This window comes from Nyctereutes procyonoides, unplaced genomic scaffold (assembly GCF_905146905.1).
Source record: "Nyctereutes procyonoides isolate TBG_1078 unplaced genomic scaffold, NYPRO_anot_genome, whole genome shotgun sequence".
Taxonomy (NCBI): Eukaryota; Metazoa; Chordata; class Mammalia; order Carnivora; family Canidae; genus Nyctereutes; species Nyctereutes procyonoides.
Window position 1 is genome coordinate 67,603,769 of NW_026575126.1, and position 20,478 is coordinate 67,624,246.

At 43.9% G+C, this 20,478-nt stretch overlaps 1 protein-coding gene across 6 annotated transcripts in view; it reads left to right on the forward strand.

The window, feature by feature from the left end:
* The window catches only part of TRRAP (transformation/transcription domain associated protein), a 116,005-nt gene that overhangs the window by 69,637 nt on the left and 25,890 nt on the right, over window positions 1-20,478 (forward strand). For 4 of the 6 annotated variants that reach the window (XM_055339442.1, XM_055339448.1, XM_055339446.1 and 1 more), the window contains 14 exons: window positions 349-548; window positions 1,223-1,344; window positions 1,662-1,875; window positions 3,988-4,167; window positions 6,524-6,670; window positions 9,483-9,602; window positions 9,957-10,244; window positions 10,397-10,534; window positions 11,165-11,277; window positions 11,736-11,871; window positions 15,012-15,203; window positions 18,143-18,338; window positions 18,988-19,253; window positions 19,825-19,925. In XM_055339442.1, coding sequence (XP_055195417.1) covers window positions 349-548; window positions 1,223-1,344; window positions 1,662-1,875; window positions 3,988-4,167; window positions 6,524-6,670; window positions 9,483-9,602; window positions 9,957-10,244; window positions 10,397-10,534; window positions 11,165-11,277; window positions 11,736-11,871; window positions 15,012-15,203; window positions 18,143-18,338; window positions 18,988-19,253; window positions 19,825-19,925 — 2,413 coding nt within the window. Of the gene's footprint in view, window positions 1-348; window positions 549-1,222; window positions 1,345-1,661; window positions 1,876-3,987; window positions 4,168-6,523; window positions 6,671-9,482; window positions 9,603-9,956; window positions 10,245-10,396; window positions 10,535-11,164; window positions 11,278-11,735; window positions 11,872-15,011; window positions 15,204-18,142; window positions 18,372-18,987; window positions 19,254-19,824; window positions 19,926-20,478 lie in introns of all 6 variants that reach the window. The other 2 variants (XM_055339444.1, XM_055339445.1) reach the window with 1 other exon arrangement.

Sequence of the window (20,478 nt, forward strand, 5' to 3'; positions counted from 1 at the left end):
GTGATACATGGGTGTGGGTGGGAGCTGTGATTGGCACCACCATTAGAGGCAACTCGGTACAGAAGTGCCATGAATGTGGTTTCAGGGCTGGCTGAGTATGAGTCATCTGCCCTGGTCTATCCGCTCCACTGTCCCATCACCTGTGTGGAAGCTCTTAGAAGGCCACCCTCCCAGGCAGAGTAGCAGGGGAGTGGTGAGGTACCTCAGATCCCAGAGTTCTCACTGGAGAAAATATTGGGGAGGGGGAGTGATGGGCAGATTCCGACACTCCACGTCACACACAGTGGTTGCCTATGGAAACACTGAGTGTGGATTGTGGGGGTGTGTTCTTTTTCTCTGTATGAGCAGGAACAGGTGAACTAGTGATGCTGAGTCTGGAGCTGGTGAAAACACGCCTGGCCGTCATGAGCATGGAGATGAGGAAGAACTTCATTCAGGCCATCCTGACCTCCCTCATTGAAAAATCTCCTGATGCCAAGATCCTACGGGCTGTGGTGAAAATTGTGGAAGAGTGGGTTAAAAACAACTCCCCGATGGCAGCCAATCAGGTGAGCAGCCAGAGGGCTGTGCCCTGGCCAGGCAGCCACCTCCGTGTGTGTGTGTGTGTGTGTGTGTGTGTGTGTGTGTGTGTGTGTGTGTGTGTGTTTAAGCACAGCTTTCTTAGCTCTTCTCCTGAAGGTTCTCCAGCAAAACATTTTCTCCCCTCTGTGGCATTGACAGTATTCTTTCTTAAGATGAATTTTTCTCACTATGCTTAGCAGATTTTGACTGGAAGCTTGAAATAAGAGGTCAGTCCTCTTAATGTGGTTTTTTACTTGTATTAAAATGTTAAATGAACCTTACTTAGGTCTTTGTAGCGGTGTAAAGGTAAGACCCAAAAAATTAATAACAAGGGACTATTATTGAATTTCGTAAGATACTTGCAAACTTATAATTTCTTCTATAATTTAGTTGCTTTCTCTTCCTAGTGAGTTGCAGCCCCAAGGAAAATTAGATGGGTGGCTATCTTGATTTTAGACAATTTGCAGATACAGCGAGGATCTTTTTGTTCATAAATGACCTTGTCTTATTTTACTTGAAAAAATTACAGGAGGTTAAAAAAAAAGAGAGAGAGAGAGCAGATGGCTAGAATACTTTTGAATATGTCTTTTCTCAAATAGAAGTAATTGACCTTTTCTCTAAAATATATATATACATATATATATACACCCAATTCATATAGACGCCTACACTCCGGGAGAAGTCCATTTTGCTTGTGAAAATGATGGCCTACATAGAAAAGCGCTTTCCGGAGGACCTCGAATTAAATGCCCAATTTTTAGACCTCGTGAACTATGTCTACAGGTAATAACTGCGGTTAACCAATTATTGCATGTGTGTGTCCACATTGTGTCCTTTGACAAACTGATGTAACAATCTTTTCATGATTGTTAAATCTCAAATATCCATGTAAATACTAAATCTTGTAACATATTTTGGCATGATTAATGCACCTTTTGCTTGAATGCTACATCAGCTCAGGTTGATTTGTGATACACCCTTGGCTTTCATATTGGTGTTTTGGAATGTTGGTGCCCGCTTGTCTTCAGCTCACTGGCTTAAGGCCTGCAGAGGCCCCCGCTTGTGTGGCTCTTCACCCGGTGTTACTCCTTCCATTTCAGGGACGAGACCCTGTCTGGCAGTGAACTGACTGCAAAACTTGAGCCGGCCTTCCTCTCTGGGCTGCGTTGTGCCCAGCCTCTCATCAGGGCAAAGTTTTTCGAGGTTTTTGACAACTCAATGAAACGTCGGGTCTATGAGCGCCTGCTTTATGTGACCTGTTCCCAGAATTGGGAAGCCATGGGAAACCACTTCTGGATTAAGCAGTGTATTGAGGTAGGATGGGCTCAGCTCACCATCAGTGGCCAGGGCATTGAAACTAGGAGGTGTTAACATTGTCTAAGATGAATTGGAAACCTCCACTGTATTTATCTCTTCTAGGAAGAGACAAACACTTTTAAAGTTGTGCTTAAGTTGAAGGGTTTTTTTTTTTGTTTTTTTTTTAAGGGTGATTTTAAGCTCTTAGAAAATGGAATGGTTTTCCTTAGTTTATAGCTAAAGGGTTCATTTTCTTCAGATACGAAAATTGTAAATTCTATCTACATGTCCTTAAAGACACCATGAACTGGGATTGTCAGGTCCCGTCATTCTTAGAGCAGGAAGGTAGAGCAGCCAGGCCAGACCAGCCCAACAAAGCCATGGACTTTGATCCCTCAGTGTGAGGAATCAGGGTGCCAGTAACAGGGGCCTGGGTAGGCCAGTCAGACCGTTCTAGTGGGTGGTCGGATATTCATGACATTTCTGATAGGATTGTAGTGAGACTTCCAATTTCTTGTGTGTTACTGAAATCCGCTTTCATTGGCTTAGTTACCTGCCTACTGCACTAGGCAACCTAGTTTCCCATAGGTTATCAATGCTATGTGGATGATTCTAATCTGCTGGTGTGGAAGGTGTGAAACCCAAAGGTCACCACGTTACTTTGTCCAATGAGACCGAAGATAGCGAAGTTCTTTTCAGGGGAAGAAGGGCCTTGTGTACTGGGTGTCAGGGAGAGCTCATTGACATGTCTATGTTGGTACTGCACGTGCGTTTCATAATGGCATGTGTTTGGAACTTGGCTAATGGCCACACGGGCAGAGTTCCTGATTTGTTCATCTTTCATTCGAGAGACTCGGTTGCTGTTAGGTGCCAGGCCCTGGGTCGGGTACATCTTTCATACAAAGATGAAAACAACCTTAACCTGTGGTAGGTACACTGGAATTGATGGTGAAAGGACAGGTTATAGGGCACAAGCTGGGGATCTGCCGATCCTTCCCCCCATTTGTCCTCTCTGGTCTGTCACCAAGTGTTACCAGTTCAGGCCACCTGCTTCTCAGCCGTTCTTCTCCTTCCTCCCTTGTGTGGCCACCATCATTGCTCACAAGGATGACAAGAACAGTTTGCTCACTGTCAACACTTTCCTCCTACCCACCACAGTTTTGCTATTGTGACAGAATTGTCCTAAATAAAGGAGATTGTGTCACTTCTTGCCTTTGTACTTGGCACAAAATCAAACTTCCAGGATACAGTCTTTCTTGCCCCCGAGTGACCAGACTGTTGCCTCTCCCTCCAGCCCTGTGCTGACCTCCATCCTGCTGGCCTCTTGTGTTCTCACACAGGCAACATTCTTAACAGCAGGCTAGAGCAGGGTCCTTATTTTTCTTTTAGTCTCCCCATCTCATGGACATGTTATTACAGTGAGTATGTATGTGCCTTTTTGTTTGGGTTTGGTTTTGGGAATTTTTTGTTTGTTTTGTTTTTTAGTATGTGTCTGTTTATGTGTTGATATGGGTCTTATCCTTCCTCTGACACTTCAGCTCCACCGGAGCCTCACAGCACCAAGTGGGTACTCAAGAAATATTTGCCTCCAAAATGCAAGAGTGACTTAGTTGAGGGGCAGTGGCCAAGTGGTGAAGCATACTGGGATGTGGGGACTCATCAGGGAAGTGTTAGGTGTGAGTGTGGAGTGTCACGTTACAGAGAGTTTGTGAGCCACGCTGAGGAGCTTGTACTGTCCCCTCAGGGCCATGGGAAGCCACCAGGGGACACAGGAAGAAGAACACTCAGGTCAGCTTTGTGTAAAGAGACAGGTTTGAGAAGAGGAAGTCGATGAGTTAGGAACTTAGTCCATTCACGAGTTGAAGGCAGGTGGAAGCTCATCTGGTGGGGGAGAAAGGTAATGAATTTATGCTTAAACATGGAGTCAGAGGTCCTGAGTGAGTGGTGTCTGGAAGAGAGGTTCAGACTCTCCGTCTAAGCTGAGGAGAAGCAGACAGCAGAGTTGTGAGCCCAGGAGTCCACAGCAGGTGCACTCCAGTCAAGAGGACTAGGTCTTAACCATGGGTCCCTGCACCCCAAATGCCGGACAAATGTCCTAGGTTTGTCTGCTTTTTCATAAACTCTCTTCAGCTGCTTCTGGCAGTGTGTGAGAAGAGCACTCCCATTGGTACCAGCTGCCAAGGAGCTATGCTTCCATCCATCACCAACGTCATCAACCTGGCTGATAGCCACGACCGCGCAGCCTTCGCCATGGTCACACATGTCAAGCAGGAGCCTCGGGAGCGAGAGAACAGCGAGTCCAAAGAGGAGGTAATGCTCCAGATTGCATAGTGCCTCCTTCTCACAGCAATGTTTCTGTTTCCATTGATGAATTTTGTATCAGCCTTAGATTTTGGGGAGGTGGGACGGCAAGATTTGCATATTTAAAACCTGTCTCTACCTCAGAGTTCAGAATATGGTACTTGTGTTCAATTAGATTTTTCTTTCTTTTTTATTGAGATACAGTTGACATGAATTACATTAGATTCAGGTGTCCAACAGGATTCAGTATTAACTTGTATATGTTACTGAACAGTCACTACAGTAAGTCTAGTTAATATCTGTCACCACACAGTTACAAAAAAATATTTTTTTATAATGAGAACTTTTACTGTTTACTCTCTTAGCACCTTTCAAGTATCCAGTACAGTATTGTTAACTGTAGTCACCACGCTGTGCGTGACATCCCCAGGACTCACTTTATAACTGGAAGTTTGTACCTTTTGACCACCTTGACCCATTTTGCTCATTCCTGATCTCCCTGCCTCTGACAAGCACCAATCTGCTCTCTTATGAGATTGTGTGTGTGTATAAGATTCCACATGAGTGAGATCATATGGTATTTGACTTATTTCACTTAGCAAAATGTCCTCAAGATCCATTCATGTTGTTGTAAATGGCAAGATTTATTTATTTATTTTTTTTTATGGCTAAAGAATACTGCAACATATGTATATACACACCATGCCTTCATTATCCGTTCTTCTGTTGGTGGAGACTTGGGTTGAATTGATAAGCATCTCGTAATGCCATTTAATTTTGAGATAGGTCACTTTATCATGAGCTAGTGCTGCTTAGTATAGGATATCCTAGTGTTTGGTGATTTTTCTCTCCAAGTGAAAGGTAGCGCATGTTGTGTTAGCACTACTCTAGGGAGGAATACCCACCATGGCTCCAGGGGGTTCCAACCAACAGCTTGCTGTGAACCTCCTGAATCTCCATCTCATCCTGGCAGGGGCAGCCCTGGAGCCAAGAACTGGCCATTATGTCTTAATGGCCCTTAACACTCCAAGAGGAATGGCTCCCAGCATAGAAATTTAAATTGTGTCTCCTTTAGGTTGTTGGCTGTCAGAAGCTATCTCTCCTTGGAGTGTTGGGTTTTAGAAGTAGTCATCCACAGGTGCCCAAGTGGCACAATTGGTTGAGCATCTGACTCTTGCTTTCGGCTCAGGTCTCAGCTCAGGTCACAATCTCAAGGTGGTAAGACTGGCCAGCATCAGGCCCCACACTCAGCAGGGAGTCTGCTTCCCCTTCTCCCTCTGTGTCCCTCTCCCCTTGCTCACACAAGTGCCCACACATTCTCTCTAAGAAATAAAATCTTAAAAAAAAAAAAAAAAAAAAAAGGCAGCTGCAGCCAGTATTAAAGGAGGAGGCACCTTCTTTGCTTTAAAAGGGATAGCTTAAGGGCAGCCCCAGTCGCTCAGCAGTTTAGCGCTGCCTTCAGTCCAGGTTGTGATCCTGGAGACTCAGAATCGAGTCCCACATCAGGCTCCCTGCATGGAGCCTGCTTTGCCCTCTGCCTGTGTCTGTGCCTCTCTCTCGCTCTCTCTTTCTGTGTCTCTCATGAATAAATAAATAAATAAAATCTTAAGAAAAAAAAAAAGGATAGCTTGATCCCTCTTCTACATGTAGGATATCTACTCATTAACAAATGAGAATTTAAACTTTTCTTCTCTCTTGCTAAACACTAGATCATTTAGTGATATGATCTTTTCCTTCTGTAATTCTGTGTGAACTAAATTACCTACTTTGAAGAGATTCTTCTGCCTTTTCAAGGACACATACCAAATGGGGATAACTTGATTTGGAGGCTGGTTTGATGACTAGATTTTGGCTGTGACTTCTCAGAAGCTTCAGACAGAAATAAGATTTATTCCTTTTGGAAATAAGTTCTATAAAACATTGTGCCAACAGATTCTGCACAGTGACCCTGACAATATTCTTAATCTGAATGAGGAAGACAACAATTGCATTGTGAGGATATGACGGGCTGTAATTCTTTTAGTGCCTTATATTTATTATTTTTACTGTTTAAAGTTTATACTTTATTTTTCATTTTACTTAACCCAATCTAAATAGGAGAGCAAAACAGTGACCTTTCCTTAGTGTTGTTTTGGCTTTTTTCCTTCTCCCCTTTAGTGTTACATAAAAAAAAGAGAGTTCTGATCTAGTTAATCCGCTTGTTATTTTAGAACTTAAGATTATTTAAATAATTATAAATTTCCAGGAACCTGACTAAAATTTTACTTGCCAAAAATGTAACAAGAAGCTTGTAAGAGTCCTGTTTGTTTTGTTTTCTTCAACCATTTGATCTTTTGGTTTTACCTATTTGTGTTTTGTTTTGCAGGATGTAGAGATTGATATTGAGCTGGCTCCTGGTGACCAGACCAGCACACCCAAAACCAAAGAACTTTCTGAAAAGGACATTGGGAACCAGCTGCACATGTTAACCAATAGACACGACAAGTTCCTTGATACTCTCCGGGAAGTGAAGGTCTGTGTGCAAGTTCAGAGGGAGGGTGGTTCTTTTTCCCCCACTAAATATATTGAATCCTAAAGTAGGATTATGCCACAGTGACGTGAAACTGTCTTCTACAAGTTATAGGTAGCTTTCTTTCCTTTCTCAATTGACACCATCATAGTTCCATGAGACTCTAAAGTGGATATTCTCTATAAAGATTTGAGAAACAAGTCTCAAACAAATCTTTATAGCATCTTGTGGGAGAAAATAAGAAAAAGAAGTTAATTTTTCCACTGCTACCCTTTGAAAGAAATGGTAAAATTGTTTACTAAATATATGATGAAAAATACATGATTATTTTTCAAGTGCAGTAAAAGGGAAGAAATGAGAATAGGTTAACATGGTAAACAAAGTCTATGTCACTGTGCAAGGAGAGGTCCTCCAAGTGTATCTAAACTCTCACTTCCACAAACTCTCAGGTTAATTGTTAGGTGTAATCATTTCTAGTTAAAGATTAAGAGAATCCAGGGGCACCTGGTGGGTGGGTTCAGTTGCTTAAGTATCTGCCTTCGGCTCAGGTCCTGATCTCAAGGTCCTGGGATGGAGCCCCATAATTGGGCTCCCTGCTCAGCAGAAGTCCGAATCTCCCTCTCCTTCTGCTCCTTCCCCACTCATGCATGCACACACTCTCTCTTAAATAAATCAAAATCTTTAAACAAAAAAAAACTAGGAGAATTAGTTAAGGTTCCATATGTCAAGTTCATTTTGAGGAGTATTACAAAGAAACAGTGATGATTCTGTTCATATCGTGAGCCTAGGTGAAAAAAAATTAGAAACTACTTCTCACAAATAGTTTCAACATGTAATTTCTCTGGTAACCTACCCTGATTTTGTGTATTAAATCAACCTTTGAGCTTTTATATCTGAGTAATTATTTATGTGTTGATAAACATATAACACTTGGTCTTCTGGTGCATGGGACAGAAATCAGCATCCTTAACGTGTAGATGGAAGGTTCTCTCATTTACAGACTGAAGACTTTACCAGGCCCCTGTCCCTCTTGTCATCACTGTCAGGAGGAGGGATGGAGGATCTATGCCCCCAAACCTAAAGGCCTTTCTTGGCTAACAGTCATCACAATAAGTCCCCATGTAGATATTGACTTACTGGTTGCTTTGGCATGAGTGTAACGATCAGCTCGTTGTAGAAATCCGAGTACATTATAGCAATACTGAATAACTGAATGAAATAGACAAGAGGAGCCAGCCCTCATGGAGCCTTTGTTATAGTAGGGAAAGTAATAAACAGAAAGAAATAAAGTCAGTATGTACTGTGTCAGGTGATGAGTGCTACAGAGAATAGCAAAGCCGCCAGGTGGCTTAGGGAGTCACAGGGAATGGTGTTCATGTTACTATATCATGTGTTTATAGAAGTCATTTTTTTTAGAGCAAAGTAGGGTTCTAAATCACTGCATTTTTGTAAGTCAGTTTAGCCCTGACATTTTCATTCTCGAAGCTCCTTGACCTGTGAAGTGGACAGGGGCCAGTCGGCACTTCCAGGCTGTTTGTTTCTAAGTCTAGAGGGACTAAGAAGCATCCAGACAGGTCCTTCACGAAACCAGGCACACTTGCTCTCTTTTCTGCTGTGGGCATCTTGTCCCAGAATTGACCATTTTATTCCTTGGGACATCTGTGGAAGCCAGTGTCCCCTCCCTAATCTCCCTGGTATTGTAGGGCCACCACAGCATGCACACACGTATTTACCTCTCTCTATGGGATTGTGTGAATGAGAACAAGCCAGGAACCTATAGAATCCCCCATCTGCCCTCGAGACAAGTGTCTTTATTGGCAGGTCTGTGATCATGTGTGGCCCTTCAGTGCTTTGGCCTCTGCTAAATTGACCTGGAGCCAGGAGGCAGCTGACATAGTGGCCAAGGAGGAGGGACCACCCATGTGAGGTCATCCAGGCTCATTTTATCATGGTCTTCTTCATGGGGTGGTCTATTACCAGCAAGGAGCATTCATTATTTAAATGTCTTCACTCATTTTCTTTAAAATATTATATCTTTGCTTTCTGCATTTTTGGTAGATAGGAATATGGGAGTGATTTTCTTTCTTCGATTTGCCGTTGAAGTAAGGATAGCATAATTATGACCCCCCATCACTGGAGCCCTGTCTCTGTGAGGAGGTGGGCTCCACTGGCCCAGGAGGCTTCAAGCCAGCTGCAAACCTGCCTGTTGATAGGAAGTATTGGCAGCTAATTCAGACTTCCAGAAACAGCAAAGCTGTGGACAAAGCCAGAGGCATCTGTGGATTTGGTTTAGTTTTTGGGCCCTGAGTTTCCTACCCTGACCCCTCTTGCAGGGCAGGGCAAGCATCCTGTTCCAGGCCAGGCTGCTCACTGTCCACTCTTGCCCACGGTCAGCTGCACAGACTCTTGAGTTCTCTCAGTCCCTGATTTGTTCTTCACAGTTGTACTTTTTGGCCAGTGACTTACCTCCTATGCATGTGCTCCTCCTCTTTTCTTTTTCACGTTTCCAGTGGCCTCTGCTTTGGTGGCATCTCTGTGCCTCTCGTTTGCACATCTGCACCAGCCTTGCATTTGCCCTTCTCAGATAATTGAAAGGTAAAAAAAAAAAAAAAAAAAAGTAGGCATATCACTAGCTGCTAAGCACACCATGGGTTCCTGATGCTCAGAATCTGTGTTTTTGCTCTGACATGACACTTGCTCAATCTGTGAACGTTTGAAAGTGGAGGAATGTCTGATAAAGCATGAGACAGTAGTGTCCTGAGCTTGGACATATGAAGCACCCGCATGGCCACATGAATCTTTGTTGTTTCTGTAGACGGGAGCACTGCTCAGCGCTTTTGTCCAGCTGTGTCACATTTCAACAACACTGGCAGAAAAGACATGGGTCCAACTTTTTCCCAGATTGTGGAAAATTCTGTCTGACAGACAGCAACACGTGAGTATATATTTTAAATCCTGTTTCAGGGGGGCACTTGGGTGGGTCAGTAGTTGAGCATATTTGCCTTTGATTCAGGGCGTGGGATCGAGTCCCACATTGGGCTTCCCGCAGGAAGTCTGCGTCTCTCTCTATATATGTCTTTCATAAATAAATAAAATCTTTAAAACTATAAATAAACCCCGTTTTGGAAAATGTAGTTTTAGGTTTTGATAAATATTGTGAAAGAAAGGTCTCTAAGCTTCACAGGACAAGGAAACTGCTCACTGTAATCTAATAAGTGAATTCTCCAAAATCCTATCAGATGCTACATAAGATAGTGAAGACTTCAGTTGCCATGCTCTTTGGTTTCAGGCTCTGGCCGGTGAGATTAGCCCGTTCTTGTGTAGTGGCAGCCATCAGGTGCAGCGTGATTGTCAGCCCAGCGCGTTGAACTGCTTTGTGGAGGCCATGTCCCAGTGTGTGCCCCCGATCCCCATCAGACCCTGCGTTCTGAAGTACTTGGGGAAGACGCACAACCTTTGGTTCCGCTCCACGTTAATGCTAGAGCACCAGGCTTTTGAGAAAGGTCTGAGTCTTCAGATTAAGCCAAAACAAACAACGGAGTTTTATGAGCAGGAGAGCATAACACCACCACAGCAGGTGAGCCCCGCCTCTCTGTCGTCTTGGCCGGTGATCTCCCCATTCTAGTAAACCTCTCCCCAGGTATTTTAAGTTACAGCACAGTGAAGTTGCTTTATTGGGAAGAAAATGTTTTTGTCACAAGCTCTTAAGAAACCATGCTCTGTTTTCAGGAGATACTGGACTCCCTTGCTGAACTGTACTCCTTGTTACAAGAGGAAGATATGTGGGCTGGGCTGTGGCAGAAGCGCTGCAAGTACTCTGAGACTGCGACTGCCATTGCATACGAGCAGCACGGGTTCTTTGAGCAGGTAGACACCAGAGGCCCGTCCCCTGGCCAGGCCGTGGACTTGAGGAGAAGTCGTTTCTAACGTTCTCAAGTCAGGGTTCATACTAGATAAATTCACTGGTTTATTTCAAGCGTTTATCTTACATATAAAGACCCTTTGATTGGAGTCTCCGTTTAAGAGAAACCTACGTGTAGGACGTGAACATTTTTGAAACTCAGTCCTGAACCTTTTAACATTAGATGCTAAATGTGGATGCATTTTATCTGCAGTCAGTGGTCCTGTTGGAAATGGCAGGTAGATTGTAGTTAGTGTTTAAACTTTAATCCTCACGTTTGTCCTTCATTGAAGTGTGGCCACCATCCCAGGATATGGGTCTCAGTCCCATGGTAGGGGTACTGAGCCACAGAAACACCAGAAGCACAGGCATGAGCTGTGCCTTCTGCTGTCCTTGCTGAAGGACAGAGAGATGTGCCCCGGGGCGCGGCAGTCTCTGTTGGCTGCATCTGTCCTGTGGGGGATTATGTGGCGCCTCTGTTCCCTGCATGTGCAGAGCCTCAGGTGGCAGTGATCTTATAGAGAACCATGTAGGCTGCCCCCAGACCTGAGTTCCAGCTTGCCCTAAGTAATTGAAAGCATTATTAACTTCCTCAGGCACAAGAATCTTACGAAAAGGCGATGGACAAAGCCAAGAAGGAGCATGAGAGGAGTAATGCATCCCCTGCTATTTTTCCAGAATACCAGCTCTGGGAGGACCATTGGATTCGGTAGGCCCAAGTGCTTGACGTACTCAGGAGTCTGTTAGGGAAACTGGTAGAAGAAAAGTCTCTGAAATTTTCTAGTAATGAGTGCTGTTAAAGGGGAGCTTTGCTATTTTCTTTATGGCCTTAGAAGGAAAAGAACAATCTCAGAACAGCATTAAATATGTGACTAATTAAAAGCGACCATTGGAGAAACAAACGATCTCTGCCTCCCCACAAGCTCTGGTACTTTGGACTTTGCTGTGTGGTGGGTGGCTCTAGGTGTTCCAGGGGGTCAGTGTATTTCAGAGAGCTGGGGGCTCATTGCAGTGGGCACCTTGCAAGCCCACCCTTTGCCCTGTAGGGGGGATTTTTTTTTTCCCCTGCAGAATGGCAGTAAACAACTTAAAATCTTACACTTTACCCTCTCTGAATCTGTGAGTGTGTTGGTAATTGAACTTGCTCTTGAATCCCTGGTCTTCCAGGTGTTCTAAGGAGCTGAACCAGTGGGAAGCCTTGACGGAATACGGCCAGTCCAAAGGTCACATAAACCCTTACCTGGTCCTGGAGTGTGCTTGGCGGGTGTCCAACTGGACAGCCATGAAGGAGGCATTGGTGCAGGTGAGACACCCTCCCAACCACCAAGTGCCCCTCCCAGAGTCAGATGATGATCTCGGCAGCTGTGTGTGGTCCTTTCATGAAGCCGTGGATCTCTAGCAAGTTCTCGTCACTTAGAACAAGCTGGGCAGTTTGGCAGGTGAAAGATAGCTCTTGGGAAACAAGTGTTATTTTTGGTTCTCTCTTAACACTTCCCAGATTTGTGCAATTTGGGAGTTAGATTAAGCATTCGTTTGTTGTGGTGGAACTGGTGCAAGAGTGCTGCTGGAGGTGAGCGCAGCAAGGGTGAATCATGCACTGGGCCTGGTAGGTTAGTAGCTGCTGTCGGCAGGTATCTGCTGAATGAAGCATTGTTGTATTGAGAACATGTTCTGTGGTGGAAGTGAAGTATAAGTGAAGCTGAGTCATGAGTTTGAGTTCCACAGTTTTTAAATTAACTTCCATCCGGAGGAATTCGGTGCACAGCGGGAGAGTGAGCCCAAAAGCCCTGTTCTCTTTTTCCTACCAGGGGGAATCCAAAAGCCACAGTCTTGGACAGCACAGCTCTCTGTCATCTGAGCCCCATGAAAGGTTATGATTTTTGCCTTAGACGGTCTTCAGAGGCAGCCATTACTGTTGCTCTTTATCATTTCCTATATCTGGGCCCTTCCCTCATATTCTCCCTCAGCCCCTTTCCCTGCTTCTGCTCCTCATCTTTCTACCTTTTCCATGTGGTATTCATGGTTGGAGTGGAGGGTGGAGGAAGTGTGTCATCCTGTTCTCACCTGCCCTTTTACCCAGCAGGACTCGTTTGTTCCCTTCTTGTAATATGAAGTTCTCTTCTCGTAAAACACATCCTGAGATTATAGTTACTGTCTTTGAAATGATGAACCTGAAATTTTAACCAGTCTCATGGCTACCATGTTTATGTCATTACAGATGTCACTTTTTAACAAACATGGAACATGTAAAAGATGGTAGAACTGAGAAAGTGAACCACAGGGGGTGGAGATAGCTCAAGGCTTGCATTTGGGTCTGGGATCTGGAAACTGCTCATTTGATGCAGGGAGTTTATGCCAGATGTATGTAACCAATTACATCAGTAAAATGTATATCTTGTTTGTAACAAAATGCATTTATAATGGATTGTTATTTCTTTGCTCTGATAAAGGTTCTGCTGAGTAAATATTTATAGCTCACTCTGGCATTTCCTTTCTTCTCCCTTTCCAGGGTTTCACTTAGCTGGATTCATGTAGTGTCATGCTGTCTGTAGGGCTGAGAAATGACTTTTTTCTTTCAGAAACCCTTAATTTTCTAAAAACTGTAATGCTTTTACTGATTAGAAAAAGTTCAAAGTATATGAATAAACATTCTGGGTAGTCTGTAGTAAATTCAGATAGTCTTGGTCCAAATAGATGGTCCAAAATTATGTACTCGTTTACTGATATGTTAAGGAAAAACCCCCTCAGGTTACTTCTGATTTTGTTCTGTGCATTATGATTTCAGGACTGCTTAAAGAAGTATGATTGTTTCTAGGTTTGATATACTCGATGGAGGGTAGCTTGTTTTGGGGGGTGAGAAAATAGGAGATGCCTTTGTTCTTAGTGTTATGGAAGACAGATGTGGTGATTGACAGAAGCCCATCTTGAATAGTGTTTAAGCCCAGAAAGTGTGAGATTGGTATGATTTTAGAGGATCACGTTGGAAGCAGATGTTTTGACAAGTTTGTCTTCCTAAATTTCTTCATTGTTGGATTATTGAGATAGAAGAGAGGCCATGAGTGTGAATGTCCTTTAAAGAAGTAAGATGTAAAAAAATAAAATAAAATAAAATAAAAAAATAAAGAAGTAAGATGTCAAAAAAATAAGCCAAAGAGTTACATAAATGCAGGATGGCACCATCATCATCATTATACTTAATATCATTCAGGCAGATAGTATTTTGGCACTAAAATGTGTGTAATTTTTTATCATTACCGAAAGCTGCTTCAAAACAAATGTTACGTTGATTTTGTGACAGCAAATTCTATAAAATACTTTCAACAGATATATCCTTTGTTCTTACACACAGAGATTATTTTTGAAAAGGCCTTCATTTTTATCACTTATGTTTGTAAATAACTGTTAGAGATTGATAAACTGAGATGAGTTCTAGTGCTTTAAGGTTTTTTTTTTTTTAATAAGCAATGTTTTCACATTTATTTTTTCTTTTCACATTTAAATACCCAAGTATCTTTTTTTTTTTTTTAAGATTTTATTTATTCATGAGAGAGGCAGAGACATAGGCAGAGGGAGAAATAGGTCCATGCAGGAGGCCCGATGCCAGACTCGATCCTGGGGCTCTGGGATCATGCCCTGCACCAAAAGCAGATGCTCAACTGCTGAGCCACCCAGGCATCCCATCTAGTGCTTTCTTTAAAAGGTTAGGCAAACAGCTTGCAAGGGCAAGAAGTGGTGAGCACATGGAACTTTTATGGGCTCTGAGCCAGGTGGGAGTGGGGGCAGGCTCAGAACCAGGGAGAGGAAATGTGACAGCTCTGGGCTCTCCTTCATGATAGAACTGACAACCAAGATGTGAAAACTCTGGGGGAGATTTTATTTTATTTTATTTATTTTTTTTGGGGGGGGGAGATTTTATAGTAGGTAACAGAGTGTGGCTTTTGAATGACAGTCCAATTTATGTTCTCTTCTTATCAGTCAGAATTGTTGCCTTTTGCTTTCTTGTAATGTGGAACAAATTGGATTGATGTCCTAGGATAACAATACGAATTGGAAACAATTCCAAATTGTATTTATCAGAGTGGAGATGAACATATGTTTAATACTTTGGAAATTTGCTGACTGACTTTGTAGCCAAGTGGTGATTGTTAATCTGGCCTGTCACAACAGGGTTGATTGGTTTCTCTCTTTTCTGGAACTGCTGATGACTTAAGGCAAAGAACCTATAGAGATTGGCTACTCACTAGTATTTGGAAAAGGAAAGTATTCAGAAAAATGCAGTCTAAATGCATGACTTCTCTAAAGAAAGTAAGCATTTATTCATAGCTTAATTTCTGTCTATTGCCTTGCATAATTGGCTATAAAAAAATTGGCTTGCATTTTTGACCCTTCACATTGAGAGGAAAATTGCCCATTGCTTCCCATGTGATGTTCTTTCACCACCAGGTGGAAGTAAGTTGTCCCAAAGAGATGGCTTGGAAAGTCAACATGTACCGTGGATACCTGGCTATTTGCCACCCCGAGGAGCAGCAGCTCAGCTTCATCGAGCGCCTGGTGGAAATGGCAAGCAGTTTGGCCATCCGTGAGTGGCGGCGGCTGCCCCATGTGGTGTCCCACGTGCATACGCCTCTTCTCCAGGTGGGTGAGGCACGCTTACCCAGGAGTCTTGTGGGCTTGTCGCTGCATCCCACCTCCTGTCCAGGCAGGCGTAGGTCCATAAACCGAGCTGGACGGCAGGAAGGAAAATCCTTCCATTCATCTTGTCCTCTCTCATTTAAACTCGTTCTCAGTAAAAGAAAGGCCAGGGTCAAAATATAGAGAAATAAAATGTTGCGTCTCATTTTTAGAGCTTCCATGGGATGTAAATGACAGAGGACGTTTAAGAAGTGATTTTGATGATTCTCATTTTTGCTCTAAGCATTTTCTTTAATGCCCATTATACCCCATCAGTGTGATGCCACTGTGCAACATGAGACTGCAGAGTGCTGGTTGCATAGCCTGCGCCTTAGCCTCTTCCTTGCTGGATCATCTGCACTGTTTCTGATGGTTCATTCCAGCCACACAGGCCACCTTCACTTGCCAGGCTCTGACACAGGCTCTCCTACAGCCCCTCGCACACAGTGCTCCTCTGCACAGATTGTACTTCTCCCACCTCTCTGCCTGACCTTGAGGATCCATATAAGCAGGAAGTGATGGCTAAGGCATAACTGAAAATTGCCCAGCTGAGTGTTGAATGCAGGCCACAGCAGGCACACGGCCCCTTAGCAAATGCTGAGCGACTTGGTGGTTCTGGTCGTTCACTTACATCTCTGGCTCCCTGGCTGGCCACTAAGCCAACCGAGCATAGACTTAAGTGGTTGCGTTCTACATACAATAGAATAGAGTAGTGTACCAGCATACTTAGTGGGGGTCCCAGAGGAAATGGAGCCAGAAGAGGGGCCAGAAGGAGTATTGGAAGAAATTATGCCTGAAAACTGCCCAAATTTGATAAAGAAACTAATTTTATTTATAAAGGAGATACACAAATGAGCTTATATGCGCGGGAAAAATTGCTCATCATTTGTCCTTAGGGAAATGCAAATTAAAACCACAGTGAGATATCTCCTATCCCCTACGCTGCTGGAATAAAGACAATAATGAGAGTTGGTAAGGATGTGGAGAAATTGGAACTGATGGGATTGTAAAATAGACTGGAAATACTCTGACAGTTCCTTAAAATACTAAGTACGGAATTCCTGTAGGATAGCAGTTTTGATCCTAGAGAAATTAAAACATGACCATACAAACACTGGTCCACTGATGTTCATGACAGCAATATCCAATAATGGCCAAAATGTGGAAACTGCCCAGATGGCCACCACCTGTTAAATCAATAAACAGTGGCAGATCCAGGCAGCCGACTGGCATTCGGCAAAGGCCCATTGCAGCAAGGGTGAGCCTTAGCAACACACTGAGTGGAGAAGTGGGCACAGAGGGATGCATGCTGTATTGCATCTGTGAGGAGTGTCAAGGATGGGGAAATGTGCTGAAATGATGCAGATCCCACCCTGCGGCAGGAAAGAGGATGGGAAGAGGCTGCTGGCAGATCCAGGGCCACTTTTGGGAATAAGGTAGGCGTTCCCATGTACAGATGAAGATTATATGACTTCGGGAACGTCCTAGAAACTACTGAATTGTACACTATAAAGGGAATTTCAGTGATGTTTTAATTGTATCTCAGTGAAGCTGTTGTAAAACACATACTGCACTGTTGTGCTTTCAGTAAGCTCTTGGCAAGAAAAGTGTGCAGAAAACTGAAGGTAGGGATCCCTGGGTGGCACAGCGGTTTGGCGCCTGCCTTTGGCCCAGGGCGCGATCCTGGAGACCCGGGATCGAATCCCACGTCAGGCTCCCGGTGCATGGAGCCTGCTTCTCCCTCTGTCTGTGTCTCTGCCTCTCTCTCTCTCTCTCTCTCTCTCTCTCTCTCTCTGTGACTATCATAAATAAATAAAAATTTAAAAAAATACATTAAAAAAAAGAAAACTGAAGGTAATGCACTGAACTCAAGGCACAGATGGAAAGTGGAGCTTCTTGCAGGCAGTGTCTGCAGTTAAGATCAGTCAGTAGGCCAGCAAGTACTAAATCTAGGTGCTGTGCTCAGGAGGTTCTAATAAGTTTAAAACCGAGATTCTGCTCCAGAAGAGTGTCCAGCTGGAAAGGGAGGACAGCCATAAGAGGCAAAATTTAAAACGAGGGAGACTGATTCGGTGCCATGCAGTAGGGTGGAGAGTGAACATGGGATTTAGTGAAGGGAGAGAACCCCATGGGAGGGGAGTGGAACCTTATGGGTGGGTAGACTTGGGATGGGCTCAAAGTTGTGGCCAGGGCATTTGGAGCCAGCAGCTCATCTGGGGTGTAAAGGGGACAGACTCGTGAGGGACGTGATAGAAAGCATATGTGCCAGCCCAAAGGGATCGCCCAAACCATGTTTTGAGATGCTTAGTATGGCCATGGGGTTTAAGTGTGGCTGGAGACCCTGAGGGCCGATGGACCAGACTATTCTGACCTGAGCCTTCAGTAGGAGAGCCTGGCTTAGTTGATGGCAAAGGGAATAATAAAGAGACAGTTTGGGGAGCTACCCGTTAGTGAAGTGTGCTGCCTGCACCACTGTGCTCCCTCTCCTATCTCACAGTAGCCACAGAGCTGAGTTTTTTGTTGTTGTTGTCTTTTCTTTTCTTTTCAAGATTTTATTCATTCATGAGAGACAGGCAGAGAGAGAGAAGCAGGCATAGGGAGCCTGATGCGGGACTCAATCCCTGGGATCTCGACCTGAGCCAAGGGCAGACACTCAACCACTGAGCCACCCAGGTGCCCCACAGCTGAGCTTTTAAAAGTGGGGGGATCACAAGAGCAGAGTTTAGGGTGAGGAGTAGACAAAATGTGGATTTGCGGTATCTGGACAAGCTCGAGTGCTTCCTTCAGTATAAGTGAGTCATGAAAGCTTTACAGTCACCAGATAGCTGATGGACTCTGGTTTATTTTCCTCATCTACTTCTTATCCTGCTGCTCACTGTGGAATCCCTTCTGGTCCCATTCAGGCAGCCCAGCAGATCATTGAACTGCAAGAAGCCGCACAAATAAATGCTGGCTTACAGCCGACCAACCTGGGCAGGAACAACAGCCTGCATGACATGAAGACAGTGGTGAAGACGTGGAGGAACAGGCTGCCCATCGTGTCTGACGACTTGTCGCACTGGAGCAGCGTGTTCATGTGGAGGCAGCATCATTACCAGGGTAAACCCACCTGGTCCAGCATGCATTCATCATGTAATTTTCCAGACATCCCACTGTTCTGCTTTCGTGTCTTGGTTTTGTTGTGGGTTTGGTTTTTTTTGTTTTTGTTTTTTCTTTCACCAGATGTTCTATTTTCTGGCAGGTTTGGTAGGTGGTGGTTGGTCTGGTGAGGGTAAAGGTGAGGGCAGTGAGAGACGAGGAGCTTCTCCCCACCTGCTAATGCTTCTCTGGTGAGAACAGTTCCCACTGGGAGTACAGACGGTGGGATCTGAGCTCCAGGGTGTGGCGCTCATGGCGGAGGCACCCTGAGAAGATGCTGCTTGACAGTGGCTTGTGGAGCCTTCTCCAGGTGTCCTGGTCCTCTCTGCTCCTCCCTTCAAGCTGTCAAGCACCTCTTCAGAGCCACCTTTCTGATTTAGTTAGCCACGATGCTAATGCTCAGCCATTAGGCAGTGCTGCTTAACCTCTTATTTTTATATAAAATATCTTCCTTGTATAAAACCCAAGGAAAAGCAATGAAGGTTTGTCACAGAGCTTCCCGTTTTCATAAGCCACATGTGCGTGTTTTTTATTTTTTATTCAAGCCTTATTGCGGAACACTTTGAGAAATGTTTGGCAGGGACTGATAGCTCTTTTCTTTGCTCTCTAGCTATTGTAACTGCCTATGAAAACAGTTCTCAGCATGACCCAAGTTCAAACAACGCCATGCTTGGGGTTCACGCATCTGCATCGGCGATCATCCAGTATGGGAAGATCGCCCGTAAACAAGGACTGGTCAACGTAGCTCTGGACATACTAAGTCGCATTCATACTATTCCAACTGTGCCTATCGTTGATTGCTTCCAGAAGATTCGACAGCAAGTCAAATGCTACCTCCAGCTGGCGGGAGTCATGGGGAAAAACGAGTGTATGCAGGTAGAGTGTCAACGGAAGCTGGTGCCTACCCCCTCTGCTGAGGAGGTCTGGTGGAGTACAAGTACCCATATGGAAACTCCTGGTACAGAAAGCAGGAAAGGAGGGTCAGAACTTTATATAAACACAGCATTATTAGCAGGAAACAGTCCCTTCACAACTAGAAAGGGAAAAGATACCACTTGAGTGTTGAAGGACCACTTTATGGTTTCTGTTTCACCTTGTCCTTGGTTAATATATTTAAGGAGAGAAAATGAAAAACAGCAGGATTATGGATGTAAAAGTAGATTTTGATGATGTTGAGAGGAATATTAATGAAAACAGTGAAACGGACTTAGGCATACAAAGCTTTGGAAGAAAATATCTTTAAGGTATCAGGATCGAATGTGGCATTTAGCGATTCCGTTGAAGTATGCTTGTCAGGCAAGAACTGTTCATGGTAGCAAGTTGGCTCTCAACTTAAGTTGCTTGTCGATGACCCTTAGGACTTACTACCTAGAGAAATATTTTAATGCTGTTTTAACATCACTGTCTAAAAATTTCAAGAGCTTTTTTCCTTTTTTTTTTTAAACAGGGTCTTGAAGTTATTGAATCCACAAACTTGAAATACTTTACAAAAGAGATGACAGCTGAATTTTACGCACTGAAGGGAATGTTCTTGGCTCAGATCAACAAGTATGTATGTTATACAGGAGGAGAAAAATTCATCAACTTAGTTATAACTTGAAGTCATTGTGAAGCTGCAGCTTAAAGTCGGTATGATTTAGTGATAGTTGTCAGAGATGATTCTCCAGGTAGTCTGTCTCTGTGAAGATAGTAACTTAGAGCAGATTGATTAGCCAGTTTGATGTGTAGTACTTAAAGACACTTTTTAGAAATGAATTGCTTAAACACAGAACTGAGAACATAAATACATTTCCCCATTTTCATAGCATGACATTTTGGACTAGAGTTGATTTGATTCCTTTTATGGAAACAGTTCTTATTTTAGAACGGGGTCAGTCAGCTCTGACCTGCAGGCCAAATTCGGCCAGCATCTGGTTTTTGTAAATGATGTCTTGGAACACACCCATCCTCACTGATGTTGTCTATGGCTGCTTTCACACTATAGCCACAGAACGGAGTAGCTGTGACAAATTGTTTGGCCCACAAAGCAGAAATCCATTTAGTGTCTGGCCCATTACAGAAAAAGGTCCTAGAACCCTGCTTTAGAGAAATGAACATGAGA